This window comes from Serpula lacrymans (genome assembly GCF_000218685.1).
Source record: "Serpula lacrymans var. lacrymans S7.9 unplaced genomic scaffold SERLAscaffold_15, whole genome shotgun sequence".
In the NCBI taxonomy this organism is placed as follows: domain Eukaryota; kingdom Fungi; phylum Basidiomycota; class Agaricomycetes; order Boletales; family Serpulaceae; genus Serpula; species Serpula lacrymans.
The window spans coordinates 423471-437680 of NW_006763304.1; the positions used below are offsets into that span (position 1 = coordinate 423471).

A 14210-nucleotide genomic window follows, 5' to 3' on the forward strand; every position below is an offset into this window, starting at 1 on the left:
TGCAGCAAGGCGGCCGGCAGCTATCCTGCCAGTGCTTCACTAGGCATAGTACTTGCTAATGTTTGACTTGGTATCTGTACAGTTCTACCCAAGATCCTATTGCCCATCATGGACGCCATTTTGGGCGAGCAATACATGCATTCTGTAATGTCCAGAGCCTTATAGAAAATGGTATCAAACATATGGTTTTGGACGAGCCCAAAGAGAGCTATTGTTACGCTTAGAATGTGCAAGCCTGGTAACACTGGGTTTCTGATGGATAGATGGTTTCTGATAAGCTCGTTGTAGACGAGTTTGAGACGTATTCTGATGATGAGGGTTTCAACTGATGAATACCAAGTTACACTGTTGAAGCGTACAATCGTATTGGAGAAGTAGCATCAAACTCTGAAGTCAGCTTGCATAAAGAGAGTTACTGACATGTATGATCTGTATGACAACATAGCTGAGAAGTAGCATCAAACTCTGAAGTCAGCTTGCCACCAGAACAAGAATATTTGGTATTATGAGAAGGTGTGAAATCAGGCTATGTCCTAAGGATCCGCTAAGCAGCTCTGTCTATATTTTCAGATATAACACCCTTCTGATATACTACAAGACCCATAACCATGAGCCTTCGGTAAGCAACTCTGTCTATATTTCTATATTTTCAGATATAGCACCATTCTGATACTACAAGACCCATATGCATAACCATGAGAAAAAATATCGCCGCTTTCAAGTATCCCAAAAGTTACACCAAAGAGGCTACCATACAAGTTGTATAATGCTGACAATAGTGTACCTTAGAGGTAAGCTGAAGACCAGCGGGAGCAGACTGGAGAATTTGGTGATTTGTGCCATGGCTCCCGGAGGTTATGGTGTATTGTCCGCAATGCTAGAGTTGATCACTCAAAAAACTGCTGCTGCAACTTTGTTGGGTGTGGTGTGATAATTGTGATGTATGTTGTCTTTTCCAACAACTCACCCAGTAAATATAAATCATTACATTATGATCCATCAGAATGATATATTATTGGGACATGTCAGAGTTGATAACACTTTACAATTGTATACATGGTTTTGTCGGACTCTCACTGATTTCCTGATGCATTTCCACACGGTCCACTCCAATGGTTTTCAGAGACTTACAACATGGCAATTAATAAAACTAAGTGAAACTCAGCCGCTGCCCGAGAGGCTATAGAAACGACTTTATTATTTACCTAAGTGAAACTACAATAGATGTTAGTTTAAGGTGATCTCTAATAAATGTAATGTAACATACCTCAGCCGCTGCCCGAGAAGCTATAGAAACGACTGAGGTATTCCTATACTAAACCCCCTACTACTTATAGTCGGAGGTGCTACTCGCTACAGTATAATGACTCCTAGGAGTACAATTGTGCTCCTAGGAGAACAATGTTACTCCATGGAGTGGTGGCTATGCTCCATGGAGGACAATGGCTGCTTTGGCAGAGACCGGGTTTATCCGGTTTTGTCAGCAATGTCATCTTAATACTGGCAACCATCGAGAGGAAACCGTGCCCACCTTTCACTTTACCACATGCCTGGCAAGCTTACTTATGTGTCCAATATGTACAATTACTTGCAGAAGACTGAAAGCTACATATGCTACTATTTAGGACTCTTGTGACCTTGATTGGTGCTTGCCTATTACAGGTGCCAGGGGTGCCCGGAGGGCGATACTATTTTACTGAGCGAGACCAGGAACAAATGGTAGGCTCAAAAAGAGACAATAAATGCAAAGGAAGATGATAAAGGCAAAAAAAAATTGTCATGCATTAAGAGGGAATCGAACCCCCGGCGGGTCGATGGCAACGACCCAGGTTACCACTACCCCATTAATGCTTGAAGAGATATTCGACACAAACTCAATAAGGAAATTCCCATCTCGTCTTCAAATTTTCCTACCCTGTCATTTTAGCTGCAATCTCGTTATCGTGACTTTCATGTCATATGATGGTACAGAAAAAGCAGTCTGACTCTCTCACAGTATTCTCAGGGCAGAACTCTTGCGTGCTTCGCTATCAACCCTCAGATGTCGGCTATAGAAAAAAACCTATCTTGTTGGGGAAGAGATTGCGTGGTGCTTACAAAGGAGGTTTACGACCATCCAATAGTAGAGTGAACATCTCGGCCATGCGTCCTATGGGTATAGTACAGACCTCGTACAATGTCAATGACATCCATAGGCTCGTGCAGGAACTATAATCGTAGATCCATGGTTTCCAGTACTATCGAATCCTGAAGCGCGAAGGCATAACAGTAGATTATCGAGATCCACAGCAGAAAAAGTTAACGGATATAGTTGGATTTAACCAATAGTCGTATCTTTCTATAAATAAAGAACAGCTGAATAAGAGTGATATCGACCACCTCCATGAATAAACAGAAGTACCTTGGCTATAGCATGTTACGCTACAAAATCAATAAACCAGCTCTTCTACATGCTTTCTATCACAGAACCCGAGAGACGGTATTCATGCGAACGACGCTCTTCCATTGCTCTACATGCGTTCGTTCGCCCTCCGCATGGATGCGAATAAGATTAGGGAACAACCGAGATAGAAAGTGGGCCACAGCGATTGGATCTTGTATAGGAGAAAATCCGACGTCCAGGCTGACCAGCATATTAGCGCTGGGACCTAACAAATCCTGCATTTCGTCAACATCAGGACTAATGCGACCATCAATTGGCATAGCTAATGACGTCAAACGCTTGCATCCTTCAGCGAACGGGATCAGCCCCGCCAATGTGACCTTGCATTCATCCAACTTCGAGTACGGAGAGAAAAGAAGAGACTCGAGCTTTGTCCAGGAAAAGGCCATCTCCTTGACAAACGAGTTGTCTATGCCGCTGGCACAATCAAGGAGAAGAGCCAGGATACGCATGTTTTTAAATGCTAGGAGCGGCTGCAAAATGTCGCAAGAGAGGATAGAAGAGTGCGGGCCTGCCCTGATTGAGCTCATAATTACAAGATTCTCCATATGTGCCAGCAACGACGGACTTTGAAGAGAAGAGAAAAACTCTTCAGTAATAACCGAAGATGAGTTGTCAAGTACAATCTTGAGGTCTGAAATTGGCGATGACGAAATGAGGCTTGTGAATGGGTCGAGGGAGTCCATGTCCATCAGACGAACGTGTACCTTCGCCAGGAAAGGAAAAACCACAGTACTCCCTGTGGGAAGTGGAAGGGGTGAAGTACCATCCAAAAGTAAATCCAATGATTGGAGATTACGAAGATGAAGAAGATATAGGTTAAACAGAGGGAATGTGATTGAATTGGTAGGACAAGAGAGGTGTTGGAGATGTTTGAACGAGCCGACAACTTTCCAAAACTGGGGGAAGATAGGTCTATTATTTCCAATTCGAGTAAAATGTTGAACCGCTAGTGTCTGCAGGTTAGACGACTGCCGCTCGAGACACTCGAGAAGTTCTACTGTATCGCCAATTGGTACTGGCTGGAACACTCTAGTCCATTGGAATGATACCAAGTTTGGCCCATAAAACAACGATGTGTGGATATAATCATAGTCGTCTCCACCTATAGGCCGATTGAAATATTTGAGGTTGGGCAACAGTAAAGCTCTGGGCAGATAAAGCCGTAGAGCTGAGAAGACATCATCCTTGACATGAAAAGGGCGGGAAAATGAAGATGATGGTGAGGTTGATTCCGAGCCAAGACTCCGGATAAGATTTGCGTAATGCAAGACACGATCCCAATCCGAATCTTTGTTAGGTACCCTAAGAAGTTTCTGAGTAGGGGTGTGATTTGAGTTGCGAATACACAGCAATATAAAGGGTGTTTACTCACAAATATCCCCTTGAAGGTATTGTACGTTGATGGACGCTCAATTGTCCAAGCATCAGGCGGCAAACACTTGAGTAGGGGAACCAAAGAAGTTTGTTCCTTCCACAAGGCTACAAGGGCGGGATACGAGAGCGTCCGACATGTACTTGCTATGGCGGCAACAGCGTCTGTTCTACGACGCCCATTTTCATAAAGGGCGTACTCCAAAATCACGTCCAATATCTCGGGAAGCTGAAGACAAAAATGCATACTATAGCGCAGAGGCCTGGGGTGGGAGTCCACTGAGTTAATTGAAAATAAGGCTCGATATTTTAACTGCAAATGGAGACATAGATGGCTAATCAGGTCATTTTAAATGCCGGATTGTCAGATATAGTCGCAGAAGTAGAGATAAGAAAAAAATACATAGTTGGTGAGTTTCGATCACACATGCCAATTGCAATGTGCACTTGTAGACATGGCAACCTCCTTCAAAACTTGGTACCTCAAGCCCCAAGTTCCTCAGCCCTGAGGCCTGAGTCGTGACAATAAACGCTTCATTTGCAGCTCGATATATGATTTATCTCTCGTCGAACGTATTTCATAGAGCAAGTTTAAAGTTTAAGAAGTTGAATTTGAAGACGCCGCGACTCGGACAAACTGGTTTTGAAAATGTCTGTCAGTAACGTTTACCACATCCCATGACCAGTCGTCGTGTATATAGTATATGCCAACTGGCGAGGAATGTCGTTTCGATGCAATTAGCCAGTTCTAGAGTGGAGGAGAGCTTCTGTAGTAAGCCCTACACCATGCCCTATTTCTTAATGACCAGCCATTCACGTATACCAGGCCATTATAATTCTGGTTATGCTACGTCGACTTTGGTGGTCTTATCAGTTGTTCGGGGATTTCAAGGAGAAACTCGCCGTCTATTTATGTTGCATGCATATATTGCGGCACTGACCTCTGAAAGTTCTTGAGGCCACAAGACAGGATCAGTTCACGGGATGCCGAATGGCGCCAAAGGATCGCAGGTATATCAACCAGCAACTATTATTTCTATATCATTCCTTCCCACCACCAACAACTAACTCAAATTACTTCATGTCCACTCGGGTTTCGTTCACTTCCACAGTTGGCCTTGGCTCTTCTGCCTCAGAGGTAGCTAGGTCCCCAAAACGCCCTCGCGCCGTGGTCACTGGGGGATCTGGAAAATTGGGCCGTGCAACTGTTGTTGACCTCCTCGCACATGGATGGAATGTCGTGAACTTTGACAAACATCCACCTCCTGCAGATGCCCCATCCGAGGCCGTATTTATGCTCACTGAGCTGGAGGATATGGGTCAGGTTATGGAGAACCTAATCGAGGTGGACTCAGTGAGTAGATATCTGGCCGTCTCGTAAGATGTGCAGAATTGATCACACTGCTGCAACAATTTAGCGATACAAAGGCGTCGACGCTGTTGTTCACCTCGCTGCACTTCCTGCTGCAGGCATGATGGGCTCTTCCACTCAATTCAGACTGAACACGATGAGGTGGGTGTCCTCTCATTCTTGCTCAAATAATTACCTTGACGTGCCCCTTCCCAGTACTTACAATGTCTTAGAAGCGTCCCGCAAACTTGGAATCAAAAATATTGTCCTCGCTTCCTCTGAGACGCTCATCGGCTTGCCCCTAGATCCTTGGGTGCCTGATCGTATTCCTGTAGATGAAACCGCCGATCGTAGGCCAGAAAGCGCTTACTCACTGAGCAAGCTGGTTGGCGAAGTAAGCGATTTTAAGTCGTGACTTCACACCATCTCAAGTGTTTCTATAGGTCATGGCAGAGGAATACTGTCGCTGGGACCCAAGTACAAAGATCGTATCCCTGCGCTTTTCTAATGTAATCCAGCCGCATGAATACGCTAAATTTGAAACATGGCAGCAAAACCCGGAACGCAGGAGGTGGAAGTGCGTAACTTGTCATAATAAGGTTGGCGAGACGCTAATCAACAACTGGGTCATACTCATTTTTTCTAGCTTGTGGGGATATATTGATGCCCGCGACGTACGTTTCATATGTCTTAACGTAGTTCCACGCTGATATGTATTTTCTTCTGGTCTATAGGGTGCACAGGGCATTCGCAAAGCGTTGGAGCATAAACCTACTGGCCACCATCAATACATTATCGCCAACAACGTTTGTGCATGTATTTTCCATCGCCTTCCCAGCTTACCTGTTGTATACAGAATACCGTGATGCGCACGCCGAATGATCAGCTCGTCGCGGCCGAATTCCCTGGTGTACCCTACACGCCGACTCTTGGTTCGCACGATACATTGCTTAGCATTGACAAGGCGAAACGAGAGCTTGGATTTGCGCCCGCGTATGACTGGCAAGGGTAAACGCAAGTAACCAGTCGGGGATTGTCTCCTGCTTATGCAGCGAACGAGTAGAAGAAACGCCGATAATTTTGTAAAAATGGATGTGCTGTATTCTGTATAGTAATGAATGTCGAAGCCAAGTTCTTCACGCTGGTGTGAAACCGTTTGAAGAAAAATGCGAAGTCTATCATCTCGCAACTCAAGAGCAAGTCTTCTACTCATCACACCATCACGTATTTGTACACACCTAACTCCATTATTCTGACGGGTGCCAACCACATATTACCTTACAGTTCACCGGTAATATGTACGATGATTCCCGTTGACCATCGACTCTGACGATAGGTTGGTTGACCAGATATAGCAGTCTAAGCCTCATTGACCAAAACAATATACGCACCCTTTCATGGTGTTAGATCGGCAAAATCTAAACCCGACGTGCTATGTAATTTCAAGCAAGAAAAACCACTATGCTGTATTATGTGTGAATGATCATTGAGTGGAGAGCACACTTTCAGAATCGAGGATGGAAATGAAGTCCGGTGATCATGAGTTTTGTGAGGACGCAGAACTACCTCCCTCCGCCTGTGCCTGCTTGCTTAACAAGCGCCTACATAAAATCGCCTTAGAATAGGAAGGAAAAGGTTATGCTCTGCGAAACGTACTGTCGAGCAGCCAATATCATCTGCGCCTTTCGCTCCCGCAGACTAGCTTCTCGCTTTTCAGCAGTATCCTCCCACTTAGCCTTACCTCCAACCTCATTTTCTGAGAGTTCAGGTGCTGTGTCGAGACGTGCCTGAAGTCGATAACGTGATATGAGATTATCTTTGGGAGTCATGGGCGTAGCGTTTGCGACGAATTGCTGATTTGCTTGTGCCTGACCTTGCGTTCGTGGATAGAGCGTGTAGTATGCGGGAGGCGGCTTAAAGAGGGGAATTGAGCCCTAACATATATGATGCCAGCACGTAACCTACTTACGGCATCAAGGAAACCTTTCTCTAGTATTTTGTTAGACGTCAACTCGACGTTTCCTGTTCGAAGTAGGTCGTAACGGATGTTGTCTCTGAAAACCCAAGAAGTTCGTTCAATAAGCAGACAGAAAATAGAATGAGGCTTACTGAGGTATGTCCGGGAACATGGCATGTATCTGGTCTACCTGCACCGAAATGTAAGATAGTAGACATCAATCAGAGACACCTGACTGACCATTTCTTGAGTCACATTCTTGGGTCTGAACCCCAGTGCAGAAGTAGGTGACCTCGCCGCAGACGCGTTGCTACCTGTCGAACGCAGACGCAAGATGAGCGAATGTAGAGATGCTGAAGATGGGAAAAGACGTGCTTGAAGTTGCCCAACGGAATATGAATACTATAACCGCACAAGCAACAATGGCATTCACAACCTCCCCCATCTCTTCTCTTTTGAATGCTGACCGGAGTGAAAATGGAGAAAATATGATACTTAAGAGATTCTGGTAGTGAGAATATGGGCTTGACGCTGGGGAACTTGTTGGGGCAAGCAGGCGCTCTGAGGGTGAGAGTGCAAACTACAGCCACTGCCGTGGCCAGGTTAAGCACAGCAACTACTGGTACTAAGCAACCTACAATTGTACTATGGGCCGTAACATGCACTGGCTATTTCAAACTGAAAGGGAGGTGACAATCACTTGTGAGTATCAGCCTGGCTCCAGGTGTCGTCCATCGCATTTATGGTACAACTGTTTACGAAGTGTTCTACGTAAATATTACAGATTTTGACGCTATTAGAAAACTGGTTTGAGCAAAGCAATATTATCTCGGTACAGTCTCTGTCACGTTAAAAGTAGAAACTCCGGGGTTGCCTTCGCCCACGACAACCGTCATCATTCACGAACCGTTGGGTAGTTGCGGCAAGTGACGGTTCAAGTTGGGTGGGTGGGTAGTGGTGAATTATCAGTGAGTTTCAAATATCGTTGGGTATATACGTTGTTGCTAATTCGCTATTACAACAAGATCTTGTCAGTAGGTTTTGTCGGTAGGTTTTGCATAGGCTGTGCGGTAACACCACTGCTGCTTCGATCGATGTGAAGTTAGAAGGGTTTGGATTAAGCAATGGATAAAAATGACGTCAACAAGTGGTCCAAGCAGCAAACAGTAGCACTTGAACCATCGAGCCAGTAGTTAGTTGATGGCTTGCCGCGACATCCCCCGGCGCAGAACACTCAACCTCAAGTCCACCACTTTTGATATCCTGGCATGAACCAAAGTTCTTCTGACAGGCCTACAAATGCGTCTCGCAGGCACGTTGACATCAGGCAATGCCATTGATCAATATTGATTTCCGGAGCAGCATACAGTGGCTCACCGAAGGGTAGTGTCAACATAATCACACAGCTTTCATCCTTCTGTCGAACAATTATATCAGATACAGTGGATCGTGCGAGTACGTTGGTACGTTCAACTACTACCCACGCCCACTTCTGTCCCCGAGCCCATTACTGTGCTGACACCCGAGGCTTTTTAAAACGCTTAAGACGCGTACCGAGGACGTCCTCAGCAATCTCATAAAAACTAATCTCACTTCACAGGATGTTCAAGGATCTCCAGTGTTCCATGATTTTCGAAACTGTCGAGAAATCTAGTCAATATCTAATCTCATTTCTCAATACCAAGACACTGTCCCTCTAACTACATATGACTCCTACGAGCCATCTGTTCGTAGGCTTCTCGACTCACCATGCAAGAGCTCAGAAATCAGAAATCAAGGATTTCTTTTCTCCTAGTCTACCTTGTTTCATTGCGGCCTCCAGTGCCACCTCGGGTACAACCTCAAAAATGTTCGCAAAGTATCGTCACCTCCCTGGGATATCCTATGGCCAGCTACTGAAATTCACAGTCACCGTGAACGACCGGAGTGTGCCATCGGGGTTGGGATATATTGTTGAGCTACATGGCTCACCGCGTCAGAATCAGCATTCATCTTCATTTTCACCGTTAACACCTGACGTGCCAAAATCGCAGATCCAGACGAGCACCTCGCTGTGAAGCGATTGGTTGACGAACTATGTGCTTCGAACGTAAATGTTGAGCGTAGCTAAGAGCGACATGTTGGAGATATGAGAGAAACAAGCGTAGTACGAAGAAGGGAAGTGGCGCAAGCGCCGAACTAGGCAGGCCTAGTAGATGGAGTGGCCCGTGCGCCATCAGATAACATTTTTGATTTTGATTCCGTTCTCCTTTATATACGCTGTCGTCGTTAGGCAGACACCTCAGACCTTCACTCGAAGTCTGAGGTGAGATTCCCCATTTAGTGTTAAATTACGAGTACCTAGCTTACCTTTCGTTTTTCCAGCTGTTCATTGCTAGGTACATTATTCCAATATATTCAGACCTTCACTCGAAGTCTGAGCTGTTCATTGCTAGATAAACAATACGACAAGCAGTAGCTGCACCAACGATTCGCACTGTCAAGCCAGGCACTTTTCGAGAGTCCCGTCGTTGGAAGATTGATCCTTCAACTATGGGCTCTAGATAGGTGAAGGTGAGTTGTCTCATGGGACGAAACTGCGATGCAGTGGATGTTAGACAGAGTTCTTCAGGAGATATGAATTTCAAACGACAATCGTTGAATGTAATATATCATCCAGTAGTTCATGAATTCATGGTACATATGCATGCAATATTATTATCGGATTATGCAAATCACTTCCGGGACAAAAATCATGAAATAACTTGCATTTGGGTAATGGGCATCATAAATCAAGAGAATTGGCGTCGATAGCTAACTTCAAAACCTCAGAGCTTAGCTTTCAAGTTTATTCCGTCTTTGGTCAAGGTAAATCGGACCAATGAACATGTGAACCTCTGACCTTGGTTTATATGGTATCCCAGATAATGGCGAGCTCCAAGCGAGTGATGGTATATTCGTGGGTTGTGGAACAAGAAGAGGTTCACGAGTTGCGTGGGACCTAGGGTAAGAATTGGAAAAGGCATTCTGAGGTGGGGGCGTGCCGGCACATCATACAACCAACCTAAGAGTCATGCTACACCAAGCCATCAGAAACAGGAGTAACGCTCGCTTGCTGTGTATCTCGGTCTCTTGAAATCTTCAAGCTCGCATCTATATGCTCCCTAGACATCGTGTTGCATCGGCACTGGTCGGCTGTGGTTTCATCCACTCCACCCATCGAGATGGTGTTCAGCCCACCTCTATCCCCACTTAACCTGATCACTCCCAAGTAATCACATAACGACAATCTTACTGGGTCCCCATGGCAGGTAGACTCGCAGTCGCATTGGTGCAATCCACAGTCACAGCTGGCCGCTAGTGATTCGGTTGTGGGGTAGTATGATGAGCCACGATTCAGCTACGTTAGGACTTGCGAATTTTTTACGAGTGAACCAGTGAATTATCTTCAGTGAAGTTGGAGAAAATAGGTTTAGGCCGACGTTATCGGGTTCTTACATGCTTCACAGGTGAGGCACCAGCCTGCATCGGCTGATTTTGGCTCGCCTTGCCTATATGATCTCGTTGCTACCTGGATAGTTGATGTGGCACCCTTGACAGTGACCCATTGCAACAAAACATTGTTCCAACCATACGACAGTATCAGTTAAATTGCGACATCGAAAATTCTCAAATATCAACCGACGTCACCAGAGAATATTAACATTAGCTCCAACCTGCCTGTCCTCTCCGTAGCTCAATGTTCAACCTTCACCTGGCGCCGCAGGTAATGATCCACGAAGATCCACGAAGTATGTTGGTACTAAGGCGCAAAATCCCAAGATACTGATAGTTTAGCGATTCCTTTATCGACTTGACCACCATCATGAAGGGCTTTTGATACTGCTCAAACGGACGACCAGTGGCAAGAGCGATACATTCTCGCTTGACGCATAGTACTGAACGCAATCATGGTGATGCTAAAAGAAGCACATCATTAGCTGAATGGTTCATGGTTTGTAAACACATAAACATTACTTTAAACCTGATCACCAGAGCAAATCAACATCACGACAAACATTTTAAAACATTGCATACTTACCAGTGATTGAAATTAGTCTCGAACTTCCTTAAAAACTCCCACCGCTTGGCCATAGCAGTGTCTCCATCTCCCATATCTGCTGCTGCTAGCCCTTGTGTAGCAGACTTCGAGAACGATGCCGTATAAAGCGCGAAAGTAGAGCAAGTGACAATGAGCCGCGAGTAAACCTGGGGAATATTGTTTAGAAAAGAACATTAAATAAAATATCGATAGAAGCTTACTCGCAACAGTTTCGAGCTCGTTAACATGCATTCTTTCAAACATGTATCCAAAAAATCGACATGATCTCTGAGAAGTTGGTCAACAGTGGTTACCTTGGTAAGCTTCGCCTCAAGGTTGCGCCAATTGGGCTCCAGGACCTCGAATGTCGTGAAGGCTAAGATTTGTTGCACAAAAGATAGCATTCTCGCACGCAAAAGAGCCACTCTCAAGCGCCACTGCTCAAACTCTGGATGATTAGAAGCGGAGCGCCGCCATATGATCCCCTTGTGCTCAATCCACATAGACGTCAAGGATTGTTCGACCTGTTTAAGGTGCAGCAAGAAACGGAACAAAAGCTGATAGCGGAGAATTGTCTTCCGAGATATTACCAAAGATAGGGGAAATTTAACGCTATAATCCAATGCCAAAGCATCGATTCCTACAATAATAGTATAAACTCTGTGAATGCAAGATTGATTAAACAGCTACAGTCACATACCTTGTAGCTGCTTCCTATCATCCCGGTCTTTGTCTCGTTCCTTTTTGGAGTCTTCGTGACTTCCGCTATCAGGCACAATATCGCCATCTTCTCCACCAATGACTCCGCTAACACTGATTACCTTCAGTAACCAGTCATACAGTCCAGTGCTGGAGATGGAGATTTTGACATCTTCTCTAAAAAGCGCATCCTCTCCTTGTGAGTCTGTGTTCAGCGCTAAATCAAGCAAGCTCTGCAACTTCACCATCGATACTGATTTTGCAGGTTTTTTCAGCTCCGTATGGGAAAGGTCGAGCAGATGTGTCAAAAACGATGACTGAGAAAGGAAAAAGTAGCGTTTCAAAGACCTTAACCGTGGGATTAGCTGTTGATCTTTGAGAAGAAGTTGAAGCAATGTCCGGTTCGCATGCGTGTAAGCCTCCTCGATAAAGTTGTATAACCTGAAGTAAAAAAAAACATCAGTGCCATGTATAAGGAATAGTGGTGGTGTCCGACTTTTCATTATCCATGGACAAATCCTCATCGTCCGCTTGTCGATGATTAGTCTGCACTTCAATTCCACATTCTCGAATTACATTCAAATATTTCCCGGCCAGGAGAATTTTGTGTTTCCATCCTTCTAACAATGGCGGTATACAGGCACCGCCTGGAAGTCTACCCGTCACGGTTCGGGGGGGAGGAACACCCGCCTGATGGCGTTTGGATGGTGCAGCTAATGTAGATCCATCGCGGAGCTATCTTTAACAGTAAGTCGGAGTGTTGGTCGCCAGGCATAAAAATCATACCGTATAACGACGCTCCCAATATTCATCCGTATAGTCTACCTCTAAAATACCTTTACTAATAAATTTGCTTTCTTTGACGCAAAGCTCGTCGCAGGGGTCAACCAACCGGCCCGTCGTTGTCCACATTTTCAACATAGAAACATATGGTACCCCAGCCGATTTCAATAGCGTGCTATAGAGTTTGTGTGCCGTAGGATCGCCGGACATATTCTGCATGCGTTCGTAAATGATAGCCAGTACCTCGCCGCCCTTGACGACGATATTACTTCCCTCGGCACCATTGAGGCCGTTTTTGTTGATTTCTGATAAGACCGCTTTCAGCTTGGCGCCACCCAAACCAAGAGCCTCGTTACGAGCGTCATCCTCGTCATCCTCTGATGAAGAGGAAGTTAAGTCAGCAGACGAGTCATCCGCAGTTGCTAGCTCCAAGACTAGCTGATATATTAGAGACAATGTGTGGACAGTAGGATGAACGTAAAACCATAGTTTCTGCAGAGTGAACGTGGAGGAAGTGTTATAAGCGTGCTCAAGTTGCGAGAGAAGGGTTTGATAGTCCTGGCCACTTCCGATCAATATCTGAGGAGGCCCTCAAAGGAAGTGATGAGTAACTTACCTTGAGCATATCTCGGATAGCCGCGCAGAGAGCGTGATTGACCAAGCCAAAGTCTAGGTGACTTCGACTTTCGATGAAGGATGATATTGCAGTATAATAAGTCCCCAGTGGCAAAATCCTCTCTGTCAAATCACGCAGGGAAGAGTCTAGAAATAGCATGCAAGTATACAATCAGATGATGTATGCTAGTATTCAGGCAATGTTCAAGCGCACCTAGAGGAGAGGATACAACAAATCGGATACCCTGGAGAGGATCATCATCCTCTGGGGAGTATTCGGGATGGTATGTTATGTGCGTGCCCTCGATACCCTTCACGTCCTTTTTAGCTTAGTCTGGTATGCTTTTAATGAGAGCTTACAGACCATGAGGACGTAGAGAATATCCTCCAGTATCAGGGCCTCTTGTATATCAACGGGGAGGGTTCCCAACACATCCTCCCTAGCCTTGCCTTTGGACTTTGGTAGCGATGTGTTTGCACCGACGCGTGAATTCAAAGGAGCACGAACGAACGAGGTTTCAGCGATAAAAGAAGGCTCGTTATGATCTACTTGCAGTATAAGGGCACTAGATCAGATTGACGATAAAAGGACTCACTTCTGCCTCGGTTTTCATGAGAAGAGTTCAGTCTACCATCGAAACCTTCGTCAATATCATCGTGTAACACTTGTCTGTTCCTGCGAACCGACGCGATAGTCCCAGTAATCTAAGGAAGTGGCATGATTGTGAGGCGAGATACACGGAAACAAAAGAAAGACAGTAATACCTTTGTGTATTCCTTTGCTGAAAGTGTAAGATTCTTTTTGCGACCTCCTGGTCTTGCTCTGGGAGTATATGGGTCCATGTTGGTCGTCGGTTGAGTCAACCGCAATCGAAAGACGCGAAACCGTGTCTTGCACCGCCACCTCAAAAGAAATCCCGAGTCCGGA

At 45.4% G+C, this 14210-nt stretch overlaps 6 protein-coding genes across 6 annotated transcripts; 3 read left to right on the forward strand and 3 right to left on the reverse strand.

Annotated features, from left to right (window-relative positions):
* Positions 1–2460: 2460 nt before the first annotated feature.
* Positions 2461–4064, reverse strand: SERLADRAFT_442688 (uncharacterized protein; the record flags this gene model as incomplete). The annotated part of the gene is made up of 2 exons (XM_007323239.1): positions 2461–3759; positions 3819–4064. The coding sequence occupies 2 exons, from the start codon at positions 4062–4064 to the stop codon at positions 2461–2463; spliced, it is 1545 nt and encodes a 514-aa protein (XP_007323301.1).
* Positions 4065–4898: 834 nt separating this feature from the next.
* SERLADRAFT_418152 (uncharacterized protein) lies at positions 4899–6180 on the forward strand (the record flags this gene model as incomplete). Its single annotated transcript, XM_007323240.1, has 7 exons — positions 4899–5171; positions 5236–5330; positions 5385–5562; positions 5612–5745; positions 5815–5842; positions 5903–5974; positions 6025–6180. The coding sequence occupies 7 exons, from the start codon at positions 4899–4901 to the stop codon at positions 6178–6180; spliced, it is 936 nt and encodes a 311-aa protein (XP_007323302.1).
* A 525-nt stretch (positions 6181–6705) lies between these two features.
* Positions 6706–7570, reverse strand: SERLADRAFT_442690 (uncharacterized protein; the record flags this gene model as incomplete). Its single annotated transcript, XM_007323241.1, has 6 exons — positions 6706–6769; positions 6825–7081; positions 7138–7222; positions 7278–7315; positions 7366–7478; positions 7540–7570. 6 exons carry the CDS (start codon positions 7568–7570, stop codon positions 6706–6708), a joined length of 588 nt encoding a protein of 195 aa, XP_007323303.1.
* A 67-nt stretch (positions 7571–7637) lies between these two features.
* Positions 7638–7836, forward strand: SERLADRAFT_401114 (uncharacterized protein; the record flags this gene model as incomplete). Its single annotated transcript, XM_007323242.1, has 1 exon — positions 7638–7836. The coding sequence occupies one exon, from the start codon at positions 7645–7647 to the stop codon at positions 7816–7818; it is 174 nt and encodes a 57-aa protein (XP_007323304.1).
* Positions 7837–8717: 881 nt separating this feature from the next.
* SERLADRAFT_478282 (uncharacterized protein) lies at positions 8718–9270 on the forward strand (the record flags this gene model as incomplete). The annotated part of the gene is made up of 3 exons (XM_007323243.1): positions 8718–8763; positions 8887–9083; positions 9148–9270. The coding sequence occupies 3 exons, from the start codon at positions 8727–8729 to the stop codon at positions 9193–9195; spliced, it is 282 nt and encodes a 93-aa protein (XP_007323305.1).
* Positions 9271–10706: 1436 nt separating this feature from the next.
* Positions 10707–14135, reverse strand: SERLADRAFT_418154 (uncharacterized protein; the record flags this gene model as incomplete). Its single annotated transcript, XM_007323244.1, has 12 exons — positions 10707–11063; positions 11122–11128; positions 11186–11352; positions 11407–11825; positions 11886–12325; positions 12381–12619; positions 12671–13225; positions 13284–13429; positions 13497–13593; positions 13647–13828; positions 13879–13987; positions 14048–14135. The coding sequence occupies 12 exons, from the start codon at positions 14123–14125 to the stop codon at positions 10968–10970; spliced, it is 2535 nt and encodes an 844-aa protein (XP_007323306.1).
* Between the last annotated feature and the right edge of the window lie 75 nt (positions 14136–14210).